Source organism: Gymnodraco acuticeps, unplaced genomic scaffold (genome assembly GCF_902827175.1).
Source record: "Gymnodraco acuticeps unplaced genomic scaffold, fGymAcu1.1, whole genome shotgun sequence".
NCBI classification, from domain to species: domain Eukaryota; kingdom Metazoa; phylum Chordata; class Actinopteri; order Perciformes; family Bathydraconidae; genus Gymnodraco; species Gymnodraco acuticeps.
Genome location: NW_022989854.1, coordinates 127,501 through 152,500, shown reverse-complemented (window position 1 = coordinate 152,500; position 25,000 = coordinate 127,501). Strand labels below are relative to the sequence as shown.

Sequence of the window (25,000 nt, the reverse complement as noted above, 5' to 3'; positions counted from 1 at the left end):
CTATTTTGTGGCTAAATTAGTTAATGTATTGTATACAAATTGCAGTCTGAAACATTGAAAGTGTTGTAGTAGCGTATGAGTGGTGAGTAATTACAAAATGAACAGACACAACATATCTTTTGTTTAAATTAACAAAGCGTTAACATTAGCCAAATGTTTTAATTACATAATGAATCAATTTGATCAACATGCTATGTGTGTGTGTAACAGTATTTACAAAACGAACAACACATCCCCTGTCCTGGCAGGCAGGTTTATGTAAAGTATAAGTGTCTTGTTCAGATAAATCTTTAACTGCAGACACTTATACTTTACATTCCACAGGCCACAATCAACAACCTGATCAACTCTATGCGAAGGAGATGTGTTGCACTGCGTGAGGCAAATGGTGGTCACACCAGATACTGACTGGTTTTCGGACCCCCCCAGACGCCCCCAATAAAGCAAAACTGCACGTTTCAGAGTGGCCTTTTATTGTGGCCAGCCTAAGGCACACCTGTGCAATAATCATGCTGTCTAATCAGCATCTTGATATGCCACACCTGTGAGGTGGGATGGATTATCTCGGCAAAGGAGAAGTGCTCACTATCACAGATTTTTTCAGATTTGTGAACAATATTTGAGAGAAATGGTTATTTTGTGTATATAGAAAATGTTTTAGATCTTTGAGTTCATCTCATGAAAAATGGGAGCAAAAACAAAAGGGTTGCATTTATATTTGTGTTCAGTGTATAATGAAGACAACAGTTCTTAAATGTAAAAACCACTTTTTTTATTTTTTTAAAATGTCCTATTTACATTTTTTTTTTTTCACACACAAAATCAATAGTTATACTGATTGTAACATCCCCAGGACCGTCTCCAGCTTAGAATTCCCCATATGACTGGAGATATCGTGATGGAGTTTTTTCACTTCAGTCAGAATATTCATGTGTATGCTGCTTTCTGCACAGAGATGCATTACATCTACAAACAGAGCATACACTGAGAGCACATGATACACTTTTGATGTTTGTTTCATTTCTGAGATAATGTTACAGAGTGTTTCGGAAAATGAAGATTCCAGGACCACTTTAAATGTTTAGTTTACAATCGTTTCCCAATGACCCGGAATAGTACTGCCAGAACAAACGATATCCAAAATGTCTTCCAGTTTACAAACTTCAGCCATTCTTTTTACACAGGGGTCACTACTCGTTCTGTTTTCAATCGTCCTCATCACCACACTTATTAAAAGGGTATTGACTACATTCTGATCAATATATACAGAGCGTTTTGCATAGTAGTTTCCCATTTTTATTTTAATTAAAGAAAAAGTCAATGTATCGAACAAGTCCCTGGCTTCAGTCAACTGCTGGTTATTAGGCTTCTTCTTCTCCATCCAACTCGGCATGGATCTTTTCAAGTCTCTCCTTGAGGCGTCTGCAGTTTTTGAGATTGTGAAGAAAAGCCTCCGAAGCGCCTTGGATCCTCCAATCATCCGTGAAAATGTCTTTATCAATAAGAGTCTGGTCGATCTCAGTAATGAAGTCGGTGAGCCAGAGTCTTTTCATTAACGCGTTGTAATTGTTTCTGAAGAAAAAAATCGGGCATGTCATTCAGACAATCGTGTTGCCTCTGGCCGGGGTGACTGACTCGGCATCCGTTGCAGATTTCTTCTCTGTATCGATGCATCACACTCCACAATATCAACCAACACAGATTTCACTGTGTCCATAAACAGAGACGTCTTGGCCCAAGGAGCAAGAGGGGTCCTTCGTTTTAGATGATTTGCTGAGTGGAGGGTGGGAGTTATTGCGTTGAATGGGGGGAGTCATCTGTAGAATTGAGAGTTTTAAAAAAAGTTATTTAAGCTTTGTAGATTTTTCATCTATCATTTCCAACCAATCAGCAAGAGGTCAAATGTAAGAATAAGTAATAGTTTGTCATGATTTTACGGAAAAAGTCAAAAGTATAGTTTGTCAGAAAAAAATAATATGGAAAAGTCATTGTGTACAAATAGTATGTTGAAAATCAACAAAAAAAAAGAAACTCAATTCATTACAAATTAATGAATATTTTACCCAGTTCTAAAGTTTTGCACCCATTAAAGAAAACCCCATTCCTTACAAAGTACTTCATATTATACCCTTTGTTAAGTGTTGCATACATCAAAGTGTATCTAAAAGTATCTTGGTAGCAGAAAATAACTAAAATATGTAAGGTTATCAGAAAAAACCCACACTGTTTAACTGAACTGAAGTGTTTAAAAAACGACCATTAAAAGAAACCGAATTCCTTACAAAGTACTTCATATTCTACCAGTTGTTAAGTGTTGCATACACCAAAGTGTGTCTAAAAGTATCTTAGTAACACAAGAAAAGAGAAAAAAGCATTGATGTTAATAAAACTGGATTGTTCCACTGAAATAGCGTTCAAATCAAAAGTGCCTTTAAAGAAAATCTATTCAGACAAAGTATTTTATTTTCAAAAATGTTTAAGGTTTTGCATACATAAAAAGTGTATCTTACAGTTCCTTTGTGAGAGAATTAAACACAAATCTGCAGAGTGTCAGTAAAAAAGTGTTAAAATCACAAACTTACCTTTTAGAGAAACAGTCTTTAAGAAAAAATCTAATCAGACAATGTACTTCATTTTCTAGTTTTAAGGTTTTGCATACCTCAAAGTGTGTCTAAAAGTATCTTGGCAAGAGAAAAAAGCCAAAATCTGCCTAGGCCATTTAAAGAAACCAAATTCCTTACAAAGTACTTAATATTCTATCAGTTGTTAAGTGTTGCATACATCAAAGTGTATCTAAAAGTATCTCCACTGAAATAGCGTTAAAATCAAAGTGCCTTTGAAGAAAATCTATTCAGACAATGTACTTCATTTTCTAGTTTTAAGGTTTTGCATACCTCAAAGTTTGTCTAAAAGTATCTTGGCAAGCGAAAAAAGCCAAAATCTGCCTAGTGTCAGTAAATAAGTGTTAAAATCACAAACTTGCCTTTTAGAGTCACAGTCTTTAAGAAAATAAATGTTACAAAGTGATTGACATTCTACCAGTTGTAAAGTTTTCAGACAACAAACTGTATCTAAAAGTATCTTGGTTGCAGAAAAAACAAAAATCAGTAAAGTCATCTAAAAAACATATATTTAAAAAAGTAATGATAGTCAAGTCAAGTTATCAAAACTGCATTGTTTCATCGAAACAGTGTTAAAATCACAAACTTTCCATTTAGAGCTTGATTCTTTAAGAAACTCAATTCATTACAAATCAATGTATATTTTACCACGTTATAACGTTTTTCATCCAATAAAGTGTAACTATAAGTATCTTTGTAGGAGAAAAAACAAAAAACATTTAAGTTATTTCCAGAAAACTGGATTGTCTTAAAATCCCAAAGTGCCTTTAAGAGTCACAGACAATCTTAAAGAAAATCTGTTCAGAAAAAGTACTTAACTTTCTACCAGTTGTAAAGTTGTCATACATAAAACTCTATCCAAAAAGTAAGAGAAAGACAACGAGATAAAAAAAGCTAAATCTGCCTAGTGTCAGTAAAAAAGTGATAAAATCACAAACTTGCCTTTTAGAGTCACATTCTTAAATAACATCTATTTAGACAAAGTATTTCATTTTTTCTAGTTTTAACTTTTTGCATACATAAACGTGTATCTTACAGTTCCTTTGTGAGATAATCTTCCTTATAGTTAATAACGTAATTAAACAATAAAAAAGACATGATCAAGGGGGCATTAAGATCTTTAAACTATTAATACCCTCTTCAAAGAGACTTCCTTGTAGTTAATAAAAGTCATTAAAACATTAGTTCACAAGCCATACAACTTAAGAGAACATCCAGTTCACAAGTCATACAATTTCAAAAAGAACATCCTTAGTTAACAATAACTTCATAGAGGCTTTTAAAGTTGTGTGAAGTAATTAAACATTAAAAATACAAGATCAGGGGGTCATTAGAGTCTTTTAAATTATCATTACCCCTCTTCATAAAAGAGACTTCCTTATAGTTAATAAAGTAATTATACATTAGTTCACAAGCCATACAACTTAAAAAAAAGAACATCTTTAATTAACACAAATCATATTAAAAAACTAATCTAATTTAGAGAGGACAATAAAAGTTTTAGGTAACTTAGTGAGTGAACATTAATGGCTTTTTATTTAGTTTGAGAGTATTTCTTTTTAAAACTAACTCCACCCCCCCTATCTTTCTGGCATAGGATAACAGCAAAATCAGGGGGTTACAGGAGGGGGTAGAGAAAGCGGGGGAGAAGAAGGGGTGTGAGGGGGACGGGGGGAGACAGTCTCCCACATCCAGACTCCATTTTTCATGGAGAGCCTCAGACGGAGGGTCTGGACCCGGCACAGATACTGCATCCGTTTCTTGACTGGCTCTCCCGACGGATGGCGGTAAATTGTCACAGGCGTCTCGCTGATTAAACCCATATTGTGAAGTCAACTTGGAAAATCCTCACAGGAGATCAAGGGGTTAAAAAGTCGGGCTGATTGACAGAGTGGCAGCTGTCTGAAATCATTCCCTAATTGCTAATCAGCGTCGTTAAAAGCAAAAAAGCAACGCACCTGAAAGAAGGGCAGTAATCAAAGCTGGAGAGGGACAAACTAAAAAGCGTGCGCCCAGCAGCAGCAACGAACCAGCAGAAGAAACGTCAAAGAAGCAGCACTGGTGCAGCCATAAAAAGCTGGAGAAGCGGCCGGTGAGAGACGAACTGTGTGGTTAGTGAAGAGTCATACAACTTGCCGTTCGTGGCGCACGTTAGAACGTGCGTTCTAGTTCAGTGTCACTACATAAGCTGTACTGCAACGACAAAAACGAAAGTAAAGAAGAACTCAAAAGAAACAAATTTGTGGTCATTGTCAGTGCTGGAATTGGGCCGGTACTCACCGGTACGCAGTACCGGCACTTCTGGTTCTGACCCATGGAGTACCGGCACTTCTTGCTCAGTACCGGCATGCTGGCGGTACTCCGGTACTCATGCACCGTGCCAGTACTCAACACTCTCCCGCCGTTCTTATTATACATCCATATATATATATACAGCCGCCCGGTACTCAGTAGATGCGTCATGAGGTGCCGAACGGACATTCTCATCGCTCTAACCGCTGGAGTTTCACAGCGGCTGTCAGCTGTTTACTCCTGTCATTCAAACAGAACGTGCTGGAGAGGGGGCGGGGCTTATCTTCTCCATGTAAATACTGTGGTGGAAACGACTATGTCAAAATTAACCTATTTGACCGTGATTTAATAGTAATACACGTTTCAAAAATAATAATAATAATAATAATGCCGAAGTAACAACATACTGAAAACTGTTAGTAAAACCATGTTTTAATGCTTTACAATTTACATACCTAGATGCACGTGTGTTGTGTTTATGCAGTGCAACTCCCACCCAGTGGGTGGCTATGTAGAGTGATAGAACAGAGCAGGCACACCCCCGAGAGAAGGAAAGCAAGTCACGTCACAAATTAGCATTTCTAAAATGTTAGCGTGGATTAATAAAAGTGCAAAAAGACAGCGGTTGTCGCCGGAAGAAACTTCAAATACAGATAATGCTGTGCCTGTGTTGGAAATTGTGTCTGATGGGGAGCTTTCTTTGGTTGATCCTCCTGCTCCAAGTTCTAGTGCATTAGCATTAGCACTAGCTCCGCCGCCTCCTCCAGAGCCTCTAACGTTAGCTGCTGCTGGCTCAACTGCCACCACCAACACCGGGCAAAGCGATGCACCTGACTGCTGGACAACGGACCAGGTGCAATATTTTTGCAAGACCAATGCATGGCTCCTTCTTAAAGATAAGAAGCTAGGATGTCGGATATGCAGAGATGTCAAATCTTTGGGAATACACACTGGACAAGGACTGAAACTGTCAACTGAATGGGGTGAGTGTGCAGTGTCTCATTTCGGTGTTGACAAGGGCAAACAACAAGCTAGCCTGAGAGAAAAAAAATCAAAGAACATAAAGAATCACAAGCCCATGTAAAAGCTGCTGACATCCTTACATCTGCTTCATGTGAAACTATTCAACATCAAGTGCAGTCTATGCATAAATCTGAATTAGACACCACTATCAGAGTTTTTCGAACGGCATATAAAATTGGCAAACATAGCCGGCCATTCACAGACATGCCAATTGATTTGAATGTACAGAAACTGAATGGGCTGAACGTGGGCAGGGTTTTGCACTCCAATAAAACCTGTGGCGAAATCATCGACCACATAGCTCATGAGCTGAAGAAAAAAATGGCAAAAGACATTACAGAAAACCAAAGAAAACTCTGTGTTTTGGTCGATGAATCTACCACTATTAGTGGTAAAACGGTGCTTGTTGTGTGTCTACGCTCAGCATTAGCTGATGCTGAGCCCGAAACGTTTTTTTGGGAGCTGATCGAGTTGGATGGAACAACGGCTGATGACATCACAAAGGCGTTAATGGAGTGTCTTGGAAGAGATTTTAACGAGGACTTTTTAGGTCAGTGTTTCGTTTCTTTTGCATGTGATGGGGCTTCAGTCATGCTAGGGAAGAGAACAGGCGTTGCTACCCAGTTGTGTAGTAAATTCCCAAGCCTGTTTGTGTGGCACTGCTCCAATCATCGTCTAGAGCTGGCAGTTGGGGATGTGGTCAAGGAGGTCTCAGGGCTCAATCATTTCCAGATCTTTTTTGACAAACTCTATTCCTTGTTCCATGCCTCCCCCAAAAATCAGAGGCAGTTAGCGCAGTGTGCGCAAGCAGTCGGACAGCGTCTCCTGGTGATAGGGCGTGTTTTGTCCATCCGCTGGGTGGCTTCAAGTGAAAGGAGCGTCAGAGCAGTCTGGGAAAACTACCGAGTGCTTCATGATCACTTCACAAATGCTGCAAACGACACGAGCAGGGATTCCAGAGACAGAGCAAAGTACAAGGGCCTGGATGATGTGCTCACATCTGCAACGTTTGTCAGCAATCTGGGACTGATGTAAGATGCGCTCACAGAGCTCAGCGACCTCTCTCGGCAACTCCAAAAAAGAGAGATGACACTGCCTACAGCAGATAGGCTCTTAACTCGAGAAATACGAGTTTTTGAATCCATGGTCACCATGCCTGGCCCACACATGACTACAGTTCATACAGCTCTAGCTGAGAAGTCCTTCAAGGGTGTTGCCCTGCGTGAGAATGGCAGGCTTGTACAGATTCATGCAGGTCAGTTTTTCCGCAGTATGGTAGAGAATCTGAGACACAGAATGACTTCCACAACCTCCTCTCATGTCAGCACAAGAGAAATCCCATTACATGGCCGGGAGGCCCGGGACAATCAGCTAATCCAGGACATGAAAGTTATCCATCCTGGAAGTTGGCCTGAAGAGGAGTTAGACGTACAGTATGGGGACGTAGAGGTGCTACGTTTGTGCGAAGTGCTGAAAGTGGACAGAAGAGAGACTGTTCAGGGCTTTCGCGAATACAAGGAAACCAGGGCATCCCGTACACCTGCTGTCATGGAGCCTCTACTGAAAGCAGTCCGAACCATCGCTGTCTCCACTAGTGAGTGTGAGCGGGCATTCAGCTGCATGAACGATATCCTTACTGCAAAAAGGAATGCTCTCTCTGTCAGCCGACTGTCCAGCCTGGTTTTCATTAAATGTAATGGACCATCACTAGGACAGTTCAATCCGGAACAGTATGTGAGGTCCTGGCTGGCAAAGGGAAGGAGAAGTGCTGATGAAAGAGCCTGTCCAGCTCCAGCCCCTGATACTGATGTCCCCAAGGCCTTCTGGAGCCTTTTCTAACAATGTGAAGTATATTGCAAAGCAGCTCACCCAGTGAGAAGACTTTTGGCATAATGTGCCGATTTGTACAGATCCTGGAGATAGAAGGACTTCAGAACAACCAGGGAGTTATCTGATCAGCTTGGTGTTCAATGTAACTCTTTACCATGGCTCAGACTTTGTTACTTGCAGTTACAGTTTCTCATTTTAGATTGTGCAAATTTTGCATTTGTTTTTACATGTTCTTTGTTCATGCTCTTTATCATTTTTCTGAGTTGGAAAGTTAGATTGCATCATAGTTTACTTTATACATATTTGTATTCTTCAGTGGTGAAGTATATTGCAAAGCAGCTCAGCCATGTGAGAAGACTTTTGGCACTTTTTCGTTTTTCGTTTTCTGAGTTGGAAAGTTAGATTGCATTCAAACTGTACAGAAATACTTAATTTTGTTAAAGCTTTTTATAAAAAATGCTTCTGACCAGAGCTTTGTTTCCTTGTCATTAATGTTGAACACCACCAGAGGGGCTCTCACCTGAAAGGTCTCTGCTTCATGTGTCTTCAGCAGAAGATCTAGACTTTGATTGCTATATTTTCAGTTAATATTGACCTTACTGAGCTTTAGCCATATCCGCTGCCTATCATAAAAAATGTTAAGTACAGTGAACCTTTCTAAAATATACAGTAGTAAAGAGACAAACCCACCAGCATTATAGTAGCCAAATTCTTGTTTGTGGGCTGTATATATAAAATTGACTTGAAAAAGTTGCTGATTTTAGAGTACTGGCACCTTTTTCATTCCAATTCAAGCACTGGTCATTGTACGAGTGAAACCCAGTTAAAACCTCCTATGGACTGTACCATCCCTTTCAAGCGGGGAAACTGCAAATATACCCAAGGGCTTGACACATATCGATGCGTCTCTTGGCCATCTTTCTTTTTTGAAAGGTGACTTGATGAGTGGAAATTACTGGCTTTTTATTTAGTCTGCACGGATTTCTTTTTAAAACTAACTCCACCCCCACTATCTTCTGGCCTCATAGCCAAAGGAAGGGGGGTGTGACGGGAAGGTGGAGAGAAAGGGGAGAGAGGCAGGGGTGTGAGGGGACGGGGTACGAGACAGTCTCACACACAACTTCAAAGAGACTGTCTTAATCAACACATGGATTAACATCCAAGGCTTATAACATGCCGGTGCGATATCACACCGGCATGTTATAACACCTCAACCCTCACATCAAAGGACAGACATCAAAGGCTAATTAGATTAGGCAACAAAGGCTGTACTACACAGTGACATATCGCACCTACACGCTATAACACATCACCCCTCACATGGGGGGTGTGACAGGAAGGGGCGAGAGGCAGGGGTGCGAGGGGCACGGGGTGCGAGACAGTCTCATGCACAACTTCAAAGAGACTGCCTTAATCAACACATAGATTAACATCAATGGCTTATAACATGCCGGTGCAATATCACACCTGCATGATATAACACCTCAACCCTCACATCAAAAGATTAGACAACAAAGGCGCTACTACAGGGGGGCATTTCACACCTACATGTGAAAACACCACGAACAAAGGGAGGCGGGACTTAGCTCATTAGCATAATTGGGGGCGGGCCCACCTGTCACTTTGTATGCATACTAATGTGATTGAAGCGGGATGAATATTACTACTAAGAGGGCAGTAAGTATTCTACAGGTAACCCCACAAGAGTCATTACATTGCATTACATTGCATTTAGCTGACGCTTTTATCCAAAGCGACTTACAATAAGTGCGTTCGACCAACAAAATACAAACTTGAAGAAAACAGAATCATATAAGTACATCAGGCCTCATAGAGTAAAAACATTTCAAGTGCTACTCAACTGGCTTTAGATAAGCCAGTCCTTTATTATAAGTGCTTTTTAATAGTTCTATCGCTCGAAGTGGAGTCGAAAGAGATGAGTTTTCAGTCTGCGCCGGAAGGTGTGTAAGCTATCTGCTGTCCTGATGTCAATGGGGAGCTCATTCCACCATTTTGGAGCCAGGATAGCAAACCCACGTGTTTTTGCTGATGGGAACTTGGGTCCCCCTCGCAGCGAGGGTGCAGCGAGCCGTTTGGCTGATGCAGAGCGTAGTGCACGCGCTGGGGTGTACGGTTTAACCATGTCCTGGATGTAGGAAGGGCCAGATCCATTCGCAGCATGGTACGCAAGTACCATTGTCTTGAAGTGGATTCTAGCAGTTATCGGAAGCCAGTGAAGGGAGCGGAGGAGCGGAGTGGTGTGGGAGAATTTAGGAAGGTTGAAGACCAGACGAGCCGCTGCATTCTGGATGAGCTGCAGAGGTCGGATGGCACATGCAGGTAGACCAGCCAGGAGGGAGTTGCAGTAGTCTAGGCGTGAGATGACGAGAGCCTGGACCAGAACCTGCGTCGCTTTCTGGGTCAGCTGGGGACGTATCCTCCTGATGTTGTAAAGCGTGTATCTGCAGCAGCGGGTTGTAGCAGCGATGTTTGCAGTGAAGGACAGGTTGTTATCTAGGGTCACACCCAGATTCCTTGCAGTCTGAGTCGGGGAAACAATAGAGGTGCCGATGTTGATTGTTAGGTCAAGAGTGGGATAATCTTTTCCCGGGAGGAAGAGCAGTTCAGTCTTGTCAAGGTTGAGCTTGAGGTGATGAGCAGACATCCACTGAGAGATGTCAGCTAGACAAGCAGAGATGCGTGCGACGACCTGGGTCTCTGAGCGGGGAAAGGACAGAATTAGTTGGGTATCGTCAGCGTAGCAGTGGTATGAAAAACCATGCGGGCTAATGACTGATCCGAGCGAGTTTGTGTACAAGGAGAAGAGGAGGGGACCAAGAACAGAGCCCTGAGGGACCCCTGTAGTTAATTGACAAGGGTCGGACTCGGACCCTCTCCAAGTAACCCTGTAGGTGCGGTCTTTGAGGTATGAGGTGAGGAGGGAAAGTGCAGAGCCTGAAACTCCAAGTTCTTGGAGAGTGCGAAGGAGGATCTGATGATTCACCGTGTCGAATGCAGCAGACAGGTCCAAAAGGATGATGACAGAGGAGAGGGAGGCTGCTTTAGCAGTGTGCAGTTCCTCAGTGACAGCAAGGAGGGCAGTTTCTGTGGAGTGACCTGCCTTGAAACCAGACTGGTGCGGATCCAGAAGGTTGTTCTGATGGAGATAACAGGAGAGTTGTTTAAAGACAGCGCGTTCAAGTGTTTTAGACAGGAACGGGAGGAGAGAGACAGGCCTGTAGTTTATAACATCAGACGGGTTGAGAGTGGGTTTCTTTAGGAGAGGGTTTACTCTTGCCTCCTTGAAACTGTTTGGAAAGTGACCAGAAGTTAGAGAAGTGTTGATGAAATGGGTGAGAAACGGTAGAATATCAGGAGCGATAGTCTGAAGGAGGTTTGAAGGGATAGGGTCCAGAGGACAGGTGGTAGGGCGGGCAGAGGTAATGAGGGTGAGAACCTCACTTGGAGAGAGAGGGGAAAAGGAGGTTAGTGTGTTGGTGGAAGGAGGGTCTGATGACCCAGCGGTGAGTAAAGGTGAGTCAGAAAAAGAAGAGCGAATATCATCAACCTTTTTTTCAAAGTGGTTAACAAAGTCGCTTGACAGAAGTGAGGAGGGGGGAGGGGCTTTTGGAGGGTCCAAGAGGGTGGAGAAGATGGAAAATAGTTTTTTGGGATTGGAATAGGAAGATTGGATCTTATCTTGAAAGAAAGTGCTTTTTGCCTGAGAGATCGAAGTCATCTTCGACAGTCAGCTCAAATTCAACCATCACATCAATCACATCACCAGGACCGCCTTTTTCCACCTCAAAAACATTGCCCGTCTCCGCCCATCACTCTCCTCCTCTGCTGCTGAAACCCTGATTCATGCATTCATCACTTCACGACTCGACTACTGCAATAGCATCCTCTACGGCATACCATCCAACCTCCTCAATAAACTCCAACATATCCAGAACTCTGCTGCCCGCCTCCTCACCCACACACGCTCCCGAGACCACATCACTCCCGTCCTCCAGAACCTCCACTGGCTCCCCGTCCGTCAAAGAATCAACTTCAAAGTCCTCCTCATTACTCACAAAGCCCTCAACAATCAGGCCCCCCCCTACCTCACAGACCTGCTGCACCACCACGCCCCTTCCCACTGCCTCCGCTCATCAGAAGCCAACCTCCTATCCATCCCCACCAGCACCAATCACCGGACCTGGGGGGACAGAGCCTTCTCCGTCGCTGCCCCCTCCCTCTGGAACTCACTCCCCCAACCCATCAGAGACTGCACTGACCTCACCACCTTCAAAAAAACTCACAAAAACTCTCCTCTTCAATCTGGCTTTTAATGTGTGATTGTTTTTGTATTATTTGACTTTAACTTGAACTATATATGTATTTGTTGTTCCTTTCTTTTCCCTTCATTATATCTGTAAAGCGTCTTTGAGCACCTGTAAAAGCGCTAACAAATTAAATCTATTATTATTATTATTATCAGCAGACTGATGAAAATGTTGATTTGTTTTTTTAATAAATGGAGTGAATCCTAAGGTCTGTTCTGGGCACTGGGGTTATGATATTTAAATCAGCAGTATTTAAGAATAGGTTTCTGTGGTGGAACTAAATACCACCATCCCATTCGAGTGTTTGCACTTTACCTGAGTATTTTAAATGTTATGCAATTTTATAATAGTAACTCACAACAGAGGAACATATTGTGCTTTTTACATCACTGCATTGTCTTTGATCTGAGAGATTCAGAAAACCATGAATCACCAGATCTGTTTGTTTCGAATGTTTGTGATGAAGTGTTCCTTTATGTGTTAAAACATTTTGTATCCTCTCTCTGAAGCTCAATTAACTTTAAAAAGCGTCTTGGATCAGATGGTAATGCATTGTCACAAAGCTGAAAACAAGACTGTTTTTAAAGAAATTAGCTAAAATGATCACAACCTCACAACATTACAGCAGTAAAATGCAACACACACATTCTTGGAGCCGAAATATACCAAAAATCATGTTTAAAATTGTAAAACACATTCAGGGAGTATTTCATTGCACAATATTTTAATGCTTTGAGCTCTAAAATATTTGTTTATATTCATGTGTGTAACTAAAAACATAAATCAGTGAACCAGTAAATGTTTTTTTCATTTTTGCTTTAAAATGGTGAATTTTCCGTGGCATTAATAAAGTGACTCATTTCATTACTACATGTCACTTGTTAGAAGCTTTTATCCAAAGCGACTTCCATACTCAATACTGTGGGCAATCCCCACAGGAGCAATTTGGGGGAAAGTGTCTCAGGGACACAACAACATGCTGACTGCAGTGGGGTTTGAACCTGTGACCCCCTGATCCCAACTTATAATTGACAGCTGCTGCTCTTGATCCACTTTTTTTATTTCACTCTGAAACTGCAACGTCAGCCAGACAAGGACCTTATATTTAGAGACAGAGAGAGGAAAGAGGGTAATGTCAGCGCTCAGGAAGAGAGAGGAGTCCTCATTGTTCTGACTGACTGACTGTGTGTGTGTGTGTGTGTGTGTGTGTGTGTGTGTGTGTGTGTGTGTGTGTGTGTGTGTGTGTGTGTGTGTGTGTGTGTGTGTGTGTGTGTGTGTGTGTGTGTGTGTGTGTGTGTGTGTGTGTGTGTGTGTGTGTGTGTGTGTGGTGTGTGTGTGTGTGTGTGTGTGTGTGTGTGTGTGTGTGTGTGTGTGTGTGTGGTGTGTGTGTGTGTGTGTGTGTGTGTGTGTGTGTGTGTGTGTGTGTGTGTGTGTGTGTGTGTGTGTGTGTGTGTGTGTGTGTGTGTGTGTGTGTGTGTGTGTGTGTAGGGGGCAGAGACCAGGAAGCGTTCTCCCACTCTCAGCAGTCAGTTTAAGAGATCTCTGGAGCTGCTGATGAGGACTCTGAGCGTCTGTCAGCCATTCTTCGTTCGCTGCATCAAACCCAACGAGTACAAGAAGCCCATGGTGAGTATCTGTGGATGGAAATAACATGCAAGAGAATATGACGGAACAGATTGGCTTTTAAGGGTTTTAGTTTGCTGTATTATAATTTAAATCATTGTTTGATTGTTATGTGGTAGAGAATGTTAAGACATTAGGAATAATAAGAACTTAATGTACAGTGATAACTCCACTACAGAGTCAGAATCCAGCTGTTATGAAGAAGTCAGTTATTTGAGTAATCAATTCAAGTCACACAACCAACTAACAGTGACAGAATTCAGATTTAAAACATGTTAAACTCTATTATGTCTGTGTGTGTGTGTGTGTGTGTGTGTGTGTGTGTCTGTGTGTGTGTGTGTGTGTGTGTGTGGGTGTGTGTGTGGGTGTGTGTGTGTGTGTGTAGTTGTTTGACAGGGAGCTGTGTGTGCGTCAGCTGAGGTACTCTGGTATGATGGAGACCATTCGTATCCGCCGTGCAGGATATCCTATACGCTACACCTTCGTGGAGTTTGTCGACCGTTACCGGGTGCTCATGCCCGGAGTCAAACCAGCCTACAAACAGGTAGACTACTACAGGGGTGTGTGTGTGTGTGTGTGTGTGTGTGTGTTAATTAATTTGCTGAAGGCTTGTCATTTAATTGTTCAAGGTACTTTCACTCCACAAACCATTCTAAAAGTGGGGTCATCTCATTTTAGAGGACCAGACAGGATGCGTTCACATCATCAGATGTTCTTTTTGAATGGAGGGAGCACTAACACCTGTTCACTTCCATTCTATGTGAGCAAAAAGGGGTGAAGAAACCTCCAAATTCACATCAGCCTCAGCAGTCGATGGTCACTGGATGGCTTTTCACAGTTGTGACTGTGAACCAACACCAACTCCTCCAGAAACTGTTGAATTTTGAGTTGTTTTCAGCACGACATATTAGATACATATTTGAATGCGGATGAGAAAACACATTGAAAGTTTGACTGCAGAAACCGAACTTATCATATCTAAAGCTGCCAAAACTGAATGCTGTCACAGATGAAGAGCTCCAAAGGACTGAAACCTTCTGTAAGCAGCGTCGTCTTACATTCAGGTCAACACAGACGTACCAATTAGAATCCAGAATTATTCAATCGGTTTGAAAAACTGAGGCCAAATCAGCCAGAAAAAGGAGAGAGAGAGAGATGGTGTGTTGTGTGTTTTTGTGTGTGTCTGTGTATGTTTGTGTGTGTGTGTGTGTGTGTGTGTGTGTGAGAGAGTGTTTGTGTGTATCTCCTAATACAGTGTTTTGGAAAGTCTGGAACACATCAGATTACACCCCATGTGTGACACTGCGTTGGGTCAACATGCTTTTTTCCTACAATCCCAACAGCACTCTGTTTTCCTTGGACCCCGACATGTTTCCTCCCTCTGCTGTGGTGTGTGTGTGTGTGTGTGTGTGTGGTGTGTGTGTGTGTGTGTGTGTGGGTGTGTGTGTGTGTGTGTGTGTGTGTGTGTGTGTGTGTGTGTGTGTGTGTGTGTGTGTGTGTGTGTGTGTGTGTGTGTGGTGTGTGTGTGTGTGTGTGTGTGTGTGGTGTGTGTGTGTGTGTGTGTGTGTGTGGTGTGTGTGTGTGCATACAAAATCGAATTCAGTTAATAAGTCAAAAGTTTTTTTTATTATCATTATTATTACTCTTATAGAGATACATTTGCCCTCTGATTATTATAAGGTTTTGGGTCCTCTGATTTGCCTTTAAATGGGGGATACATATGTATTCCTTTTTGTATTATTATTTGAGGTTAACAGTGCTTGATTAATATTGTGCTTTAGTGAGTAATTGTTAGCATGCTGGCCTTCAGCTCTCAGCCTCACACAGCTTGGAGCTGAGCAGGGGTGTGTTCAGCGTGTCCAACCTGTCCTCTGTGTGGGCCCTCAGGAGGACCTGCGGGGGACGTGTCAGAGGATCGCGGAGGCTGTGCTGGGCAGAGATGATGACTGGCAGATGGGAAAGACCAAGATCTTCCTCAAGGTACTGCTGCAGTGGCTCTACTCATCACAGTCATATGATGAACAACACCTGTTTGATTATCTTTTATAAATATCGTCTATTAATCTTTTTAATCAGGTGTTGGACAACAATTCTGCTTTTTAGACGTCACATGAAAATACAGATTGCATCATATTTTAGTGGAAGGTACAAGAAAATCCAAACTGACCTTAAACTAAAAATGAAAATATGCAAGTATGGTCATCAACACAGTTGTATATGTTCGTCAACCTTCATCCGTCCATCCATCTGTTCTTCATGAGATGAAGATCAGCTTATAGATGTTGGATTTCTGAGTTCAAATTAAGATGAACGTCATACTGGTAATTTAACTCCAGTGGGGTCTCTTCTTACACTTGTCATATTCTCTCACTCCTGTTACCTGAATTGCTATCAACTTTCCAATAAAGTTGAAAATAGCATTAATAACCTTTTAGGATAAAATGATTTATCCAATGAAAGTAGCAAATAAGAAGAGGATTCAACAAGGTCAGCAACAATACTCATGCTGGCTGTGGCATTTAAACCACGCTCAGGGTGTAATGGGGGCTTGATGTGTACCAAGAGAATATTCCTCACTACTTTACACCAGCAGAGTGACATGATGCAGCATGAATCCTTGGATATCTGTTGTGAGTTTTGGTAGACCATAGACGTCTTTCCATCTGAAACTCCCCCTGTTTGGTTATCCTGTTCCCTCTGTACCCTCAGTCTGCATCCATAGTGTGAAACCAAGTGATCTGTAGCAGAGCCTCACTTTATTCCCAGCAGAGGAGCAGCCACACAGGCTGCTCCTCTGCTGGGAATAAAGTGAGGCTCTGCTGTCAGAGTTCCCACTTCACATGCCTGCTGACGGAAGCACTGTTTCTGTGTGTGTGTGTTTGTTCCTGTGTGTGTGTGTGTGTGTGTGGGTGTGGGTGTGTGTGTGTGGGTGGGTGGGTGGGTTGGTGGGTGTCTGTGTGTGTGGCCTAGCATTACTATACTTGTGGGGACCTAAATCTGTTTACATAGTCACGTGTGGGGACTCACCTCCCTTATGGGGACAAATTGGAGATCCCCATAAGGGGAATCATTAATTTTAGGGTGAAGACTTGGTTAGGTTTAGGATTAGGGTAAGGGTTAGGCATGTGTTGGTTATGGTTAAGGTTAGGATAAGTCTCCGGGAAATGCATGTAAGTCAATGTAATGTCCCCTGAAGTGATGTATACATGGTATGTGTGTGTGTGTGTGGGTGGGGGGGTGTCTGTGTGAGTGTTAATGTGGGTGTGTAGTTCAGTAACAATACTCCTTAGTTAATGCAAGACAGAAGAGGTTGAGAAAATAACTGTGTGTTTCTAAATTGGGTGTGTTGGGTTCACACCCAGTCAGGACAGATGTAGTCCTGAGGCTTAAAGTCATTGCCAGGGCATTACTGTTTGCTGGTTGCCGTGAACACACAACACACTGTCACTTTTCCCCCAGAGGTTAAATAAAAACATCAGCTGATGATGGTTTAGGCTCAGCAGTTTGTTTTCACAGTGTGTCTCCTGCATTCACATTTGCAGCACAGCTTCCCCTGGAGAAAACAATGCGAGAGAGTTTCAGATATTTACAGTTTTTATAAAAGTTATAATTACACTTGTGTAATTTATACAATAAAAAGGAACATTGTTGAACAGGGTGAACCTAGGCAAACAAGTTATTGGAGATATTACAGCCCCAGTTTGAGTTGATAAGTCATGTGTATTTTCACACAAACCCATTAGATTTCTGGCTATCTCTACCAGGTCTTACTGCTTGGCTGGACAGGAAGCAGAACAGGAAGTAGAAAGTGCAGGGGGGTGAAGGCAGGGCAGTGCCCACACTTCCTCTTACAGGACGGATGGACAGATCACAGGACGAAGAGATAGAAGCAGTTTATGTTCTTTTAGGCGTCCTGTTAGCAAACTGGAAAGCTGTCACATTAAAGCATGTTCAGCATGTCCTTACTTCAGAATCACAATTCATTTCCATCACATATTCACAGACTCTGTCCAGACTGAAATGTTGGCAGCTATTAGAAGGGCTATGATGACATTTATGTAAAGGAATGCGCCTTGATATTGGGGGTAAAACATCATTGGGGGTATCAAGTATAATCTGATACATCCCTTTATAGCAGGCATGGGCAAACTAAGGCCCGCGGGTCATATACGGCCCGTTGGGCTTTTTAATCCGGCCTGCCGAATATTGGTACAAAATTGTCCAAATTATAGTAAAGACTGCATACATTTTGCCTTTTTCCTGCAATACCCGGCATTTCAGTTGATCCCACTAGATGGCGCACTCTAGACACAATTGACCTTTGCTGGAGTCTGTCCCCACTCGGCAACCCGGCAAGATCTAAGAACCAAATACGTCACGCTTACATTGGAGGGGGTCGAGATTAACCTGAGCAATAACAGTTCATGGCGAGTACAGCGAATACAAGTTGTAACAAGCAGTAGCGCTAAGCAAAGTGACTAGAACGTACGGAATTATTTTTTTTGCGAGATATCGCAATACTTTTGCGAGATCTCGCAAAACCCCTTTGCGAGATCTCGTAGTTCGGCTGGCAACACAGAAACCACAGCAATGGAGCGGTTCATCAATTTTACTTTGCGCTTGGCCTTAAATATAAAGATATAACATCAGTGCTTGGCGATAGGCACGGGTTTCACACATATATATATACACATATACACATATATGTAAAGGGTTTCACATAAGTAAAGACATCTCAAGAGAAGGGAGGCGTGTGGTGCAGTGGGTTGAGTGTCGGTGTTCGGATCAGATTAGAATTTCGCGGATCAATAACTCATGAACATAACGTTGTAAAAATACAAACAACATGACTTTACAATCATAGCAAGGTACACAACAAGCTACAGAGTCGTTTTTATCCGAACAGTTCGATACGCGCCGTCATCCGAGCTAAACTTCAAGAATTGGTCACAATCTGCAGCTGGAGGAGGGAGAGGAGTGCTTAGGGACCGTCTACAAACTGCAACGGGGTTTTGCGAGATCTCGCAAAAGTATTGCGAGATCTCGCAAAGGGTTATTTTTTTTTTTGTTCAAATAAAAAAAATGTTCTTCTCCATGTCCCCTAGGGGGCTCCGTAAGAACGCGACCACACAATTGTAAAAAAACACTTATATAAAGTCAGGCAACACTAACCATGCTTAGTGTGATTCTGTTTATTTTACCTTACTTTAATGACCATCCGTTCTCTGTTATTGACCATTGTGAAGAGGCAGACGTTTTCCTTTTGTTTTGTATTATTGCAGCTATCGGATGGAATCAATACATGGGCTACATGTGGCCATTACAAGTAAAATCATGACGAAAACTACGCCGGTAAAATATGCGTGTAGAAAACGGCTTATGCCACAATATGATAACAAGTAGTCAAGATAGTCTGATTAGCTAACATCACCTGTAGAATGCCAGAGAAACTTTCATAACAGCGTTGTTGTCACGATATTCATGTAATGTCACGTTTTTATGTCTAGGTTTGGGTGTTTTGCTGTTCTCCCTGTCATGTTTTCCTCCTGGTTTATTGTCTGGGCCCTTTCCCTGTGTTTTTCCTCCTGTCGTTAGTTTCCCTGGTGTGTCTAGTTGTCTGATTGTGTTCACCTGTGGCCCTTATGTTTCTCCTCCCCTGCCCGGCTGTTTCTCGTCTTGTGATTACCCCTCCCTGTATTTAGTCTTGTCTCTTCCTGTGTTCAGTGTTGGTTCGTCTTTTGTTTGTGACCGAGTTCACCGTGGAGTGTTTTATGTTTCCATGTGATATGTTCGATAAGAGCCCTTGACATAAAGGTATTATCAGTATTATCTGCGTATGGGTCCTACCTGCTTCACTCCTCGTATCAGTTGTGATGCCAAACAGCCTCCATTCAGACTGAAACACATTCACTTATGGGGATGGGGGATATTTATCAGCTGCTTGTGTGACAGTCGGACAGTGAAGACTTTACAGCGGCCGCTGCCGTGAGTTAACAGTAGACTAAACTCCGGTGGACGAGCAGCACTGCAGCGGGCGGTAATGCCGCTGAACCACATTAATAAACAATGCACCACGGCACTCTGGAGAAAGGTACAAGGTTGGAGAAGTAGTTCTTTAATTTAATCTGGCTTCGTATGATTAAAAACTACCCGACGCAGTCCTCTATTGATGTTGTTGTGAGCGGTGTTGCGGAGAAAATCAGCGACGTAAAACGCTGTGTGGGTCATAAGAAGGCACGTAAACGATGACGCAATAATTCACCTTTGAACCTAATTCACCTTTGAACCTGCATCTGTAACAATGAGTGGACCAAAGAAAAGTCGACGATGTTAATGAGGAGTGGACAGCTAAATATTTTTTCACCGAAGTGCGATATAAGGCTGTATGTCTTATTTGCCAAGAAACCGTTGCAGTTTTCAAAGAATACAATATCAGCCGCCACTTTCCCACCATCTGCTACTGGCCCGGCCCGTCTGTCAAATAGTGGCCCCCGAACCAAAACGTTTGCCCACCCCTGCTTTATAGCCTACATTGAGTTTTGAGTTACACCCAGTATTTAACACAAATTATAATGTATTTGTTATTCTCTAAACATTTGCACAAAGTTGCACATTAAATTACATTTTGAATATTTGAGTATTGGTGACAAATCAAAAATACTGTTAACAGTTTTGTGTGTTTAAAATAATGAGTCCATACAAACGTGTGACAGCGTGTATCTTCAATACTTTAATGGTTTCCAGAGGGTAAACCCCCATGGTGCTGAATTAAACAAATAAATAATTGTTGATAATGGATGATCATCCCTGTACAATAAGTACATCCAGAAACAACTCAAAACATGTTGTGTTTGTGACAACCTCAACTTAAGGACCCAGAGCAGCAGAGGCTGCGTTTAGTTGTTGTTTCTCTTTATTAGCTCTCTCTCTTTGTGTAGGATCACCACGACATGCTGCTGGAGATCGAGAGAGACAAAGCCATCACAGACAAGGTCATACTCATCCAGAAGGTGGTTCGAGGATTCAAGGACAGGTAGGTCTTCAGAACCAGTCCTTCCATGAAACTGGAAATTGACCCATCCAGATGTGTCACTCTCCAAAACCACTGATCAGCTTTTGATTCATAGTTGGTGATAAACTGTTGACATCTCAAGATTCAAACAAAAGTCATTTCCGATCTGTAACTTCCTTTCATCAGATCTAACTTCCTGAAGATGAGGAAGTCAGCTGTGTTGATCCAGAAGACATGGAGAGGGTATCAGTGCAGGAAGAACTATGGAGCTGTGAGAGCCTCTCTGTTATTATACACACACACAACCAATCACATATTACAAAAGTGTAAACAGAAGTAGAGTTGAGCATTCAGGTCAACATCCTGCTTGTCATTACATCATGATGATTGTGATGCATCAAATAAAGGGAAATCAATCTTTCTTCTTCTCTTGTCTCTGTCTCTGCAGATGCGAGCAGGCTTCTCCCGCCTCCAGGCTCTGGTTCGTTCCAGGAAGTTGTGTGCGTCGTATCACGTGGCCCGCCAGCGAATCACAGGGTTCCAGGGGCGCTGTCGTGGCTTTTTGGTGCGCCGTGCGTTCAGGCACCGGCTGTGGGCCGTCATCACCATCCAGGCCCACACCAGAGGCATGATCGCACGCCGGCTCTACAGGAGGCTGAAGGGAGAGGTGAGCACACACACATGCACATAGGATTGGAAATAAGTACATTTACCCAAGTACTGCACTAATGAACCATTTTAAAGTGGTGCAGTATTTTTGAAATACCTGCCTGCTCCACACAGAAGCTAGCAGTCTGCTGGATGAACCAACTCACAGTCAGTTTGAGAACATGCCCATGACTGAATCCTGAACATTTGATCTTGTTGTTTATAATCTGACAGTAGCTAAGAGTTATGTGAATCTTTAGTGAGATTATAAATCAGTCCTTTATTACTAATTTGTGCAATTCTTCAAGGTATTTGTTAACTCATTTCCTACCGTTTACTTATATGTTTCTCTAATCAGGGGTTTTCTTTTGTTTTTGTGTTCAAGTGATTACTTCATTATTTCCCTGAAGCTATTGTTCTCATCATCACTCCATTTGACCCTGCCCCCCCAACACTCTTGGCTGGATTCGCTTCAGTTTCATTCCAATGTTGGACTGAGATGTCAACAGAACAAGCAGCTTGTGTTGGTGGTTGACTAGTCGTTCTTTCAAACAGTGTTTTGTCCCTTCGCCCTTCAGTACCACAGGCGCCTGGAGGCAGAGAAGATGCGTCTGGCGGAAGAGACCAAACTGAGGAACCAGATGTCTGCGAAGAGAGCGAAGGCCGAAGCTGAGCGCAAACACCAGGTGGGAGTTCAACCCAGATCGCTCTCGTTTAAACAAAACTTCTGTTTATTTATCGTCTGAGAACAAGCTGTAATGCCTTTTGTTTGGTAGTGCAGGATATGTTTCTCTGTAGAAGATTCTACAGGTCTTAGAAACCAGGTTACCAAACAATGGGATCAGACATGGCTATTTGAATGTATGTCTTATCTTCTATCATCGGTCTTATGACTTCACCAGGAGCGCTTGGCCCAGCTGGCCACAGAGGACGCAGAGCGGGAGAAGAAGGAGAAGGAGGAGGCTCGCAGGAAGAAGGAGATGGTGGAGCAGATGGAGAAGGCCCGTCTGGAGCCTGTCAACGACTCCGACATGGTGGACAAAATGTTCGGCTTCCTGGGGACCACCGCCTCTTTCCCCGGACAGGAGGGACAAGCCCCCGCCGGCTTTGAGGTGAACAGACACACTTTGCTCTCCCTCTGCAAAATGAAAACAACTGTTCTCCCTTAGATCTTAGATTCTATAAATTGCATTGTAATTTTGCTGACAATGACATTTATTGAAATTAATACAATTATTGTTACTCTTTGTTATTATTGATCTGCTAAGGATTAACCTTATTGTTTTCTTTGTATCTAATGTCTTCAAAATCTAATAAAAACATTTATTCAAATGACTAGCATGCATTTCCTATTTTGCTCTTTTCCTAGTTTCCAAGCCAACATGTTTCACTTTCAGTCTTTAAACTGTGTTTAAAGGATTTTAAATGTCTTTTGCCTTAATATTTAGTTTGAATTTGTTCTATTTTATTAGAATGTTCTGTATTGTTTCTTGGTATGGTGAGGTTATGTATGCATTTGTATACTTGATGATACTTTGAGACACAGAGGGGTTATGTATGCATGTTGTCTGATGAGGAGGAAGGACAAGAAATGTCCTGTATCTGGAAGTGGGAAAATGTATGTCCAGTAATCGTTTTGGAGAGTCTAACCATTGAATTATTAGGTGCCCTGTATTTATAATTATCTTGAGCTTGTCAGATGAATGCTTCATCACGAGGAAGAGTCTTATTTGAAATAATTTTAAGCACCAAAGACTCAGTCTGGATGTGTCTCTGCAGGACCTGGAGCGGACGCATCAGGAGCTGCAGGAGGAGGACCTGGACGAGGCTCTTCCTCTGCCCGAGGACGATGAAGAGGAGGATTTATCGGAGTACAAGTTCGCCAAGTTTGCCGCCACCTACTTCCAAGGCACCACCACACACACATACGTTCGACGGCCGCTCAAACAGCCTCTGCTGTTCCACGACGACGAGGGAGACCAGCTGGTAGGTGACCTTTGACCCGCCTGCAGTTTGATACTACTATACATACAAGAACCAAACCGAAACAACATTTAAAGGAGTAATTGGTTTAGCTTTGTAAAGATGCATTTTTATAGCTGATATAAGAAGATTTTAAATAGTTATTTAGCTTTTAGTAGGGGAACTATTTCGACACATAAATGAACCCATTACTTTACATTTCTCACTGTACAGTAAGATTGTGAAACATTGTAATACATCTGGAAAGTTACTAAAGCTGTCAAATGAGACAAAAGAAGTGCAGTTTAAAGGACAATATTTGGATGTACTAGAGTAGAAGTATACAGTTACATAAAAGGGAAATACTAAAATAATGTATATATATTTGTTCCATGTCGCGGCCAGGCGGCTCTGGCGGTGTGGATCACGGTGCTGAGGTTCATGGGAGATCTGCCGGAGCCAAAGTACCACACAGCCATCAGCGATGGAAGTGAGAAGATCCCGGTCATGACCAAGATCTACGAGACGCTGGGAAAGAAGACGTACAAGAGAGAGCTGCAGGCGCTGCAGGGGGAGGGGGAGGTGAGGCAGGGAGGTGGGAGGGGTTTATAAGCAGGGTTCGAGTTATAAACTGAGCTCTATGGGGTCTTTAAAACTAACGTGCATGCACCACACACACACACACACACACACACACACACACACACACACACACACACACACACACACACACACACACACACACACACACACACACACACACACACACACACACACACACACACACACACACACACAGCCCTCTACTTGCTACAAACTTAAATATGAAAAGGTTTCAACTACGCACACACATCATCTCGGCTCCCGCAGCACGCTCACAGGCATAGATTGTAGGGGTGTAACGGTACACGTACCGAAATTATTCGGTACGGGCCCTTCGGTTCGGTATAGGTGTGTACCGATGTAGTCAGTAATTTGAGGAACTGTCGAAAATTAATAGCGAACGCAGATAAAGTTGAGCTGAAAATCCTCCAGCATCATTGAAGTCTCCGGTTTGGGAACATTTTGGTTTCGCAGTTACGAACAAGGATGAAGGACAAAGACAGGTGGACCGAACCAAAGCTGTTTGTCGGCATTGTTCAACTAAAATTGGTTACGCGGCTGGCAATACATCAAACTTGCACACTCTTGAAAAGGCATCACCCGAACGTGAATATCACCGGTACCAAAAGAAAAAAGACTGAAGTGCAAACCCAACTCCCACTAGCATTTAAGCCTCCACCACTCGCAGAAAGATCAGACCGAGCCAAAGCTATTACAAACGCCAAATATCCTTATGTTGCCATGTTAGCAAAGCGCTACCTGGCTGTATCGGCTACCTCTGTCCCTAGAGAGGGTGTTCTCCACAGCAGGAGACATTGTTAGTGCCAGCAGATCTGCCCTTTCGGCAAGCAATGTGGACAAGTTCATCTTTCTTTAAACAACATGAAAATACAATGACAAGCAAGTCATAATGTCAAACTGGCTGCTTAGGTACTAGTACAGTTCAAATACAGATTATTTCAGTTCATCGAAATGCTGCACCTTAATGTTTATTTTATTTTATTTTGTATTTTTTTTAGTGAAGATTCAGTTTAATAAAAAATAAAAACCCCAAAACT

At 42.5% G+C, this 25,000-nt stretch overlaps 1 protein-coding gene across 3 annotated transcripts in view; it reads left to right on the top strand.

Moving 5' to 3' along the window:
- Nucleotides 1-25,000, top strand: part of myo7aa (myosin VIIAa) — a 137,110-nt gene that overhangs the window by 83,536 nt on the left and 28,574 nt on the right. For 2 of the 3 annotated variants that reach the window (XR_004571470.1, XM_034239710.1), the window contains exons 18-27: nt 13,583-13,720; nt 14,103-14,261; nt 15,605-15,697; nt 20,656-20,750; nt 20,916-21,000; nt 21,178-21,396; nt 21,956-22,063; nt 22,280-22,489; nt 23,157-23,363; nt 23,745-23,921. Coding sequence is in view for 2 of the 3 variants with exons in the window: in XM_034239710.1 (XP_034095601.1) it covers nt 13,583-13,720; nt 14,103-14,261; nt 15,605-15,697; nt 20,656-20,750; nt 20,916-21,000; nt 21,178-21,396; nt 21,956-22,063; nt 22,280-22,489; nt 23,157-23,363; nt 23,745-23,921 (1,491 nt within the window). In the remaining variant the exon portion in view is untranslated. The remainder of the gene's footprint in view (nt 1-13,582; nt 13,721-14,102; nt 14,262-15,604; nt 15,698-20,655; nt 20,751-20,915; nt 21,001-21,177; nt 21,397-21,955; nt 22,064-22,279; nt 22,490-23,156; nt 23,364-23,744; nt 23,922-25,000) is intronic. The other variant, XM_034239718.1, reaches the window with a different exon arrangement.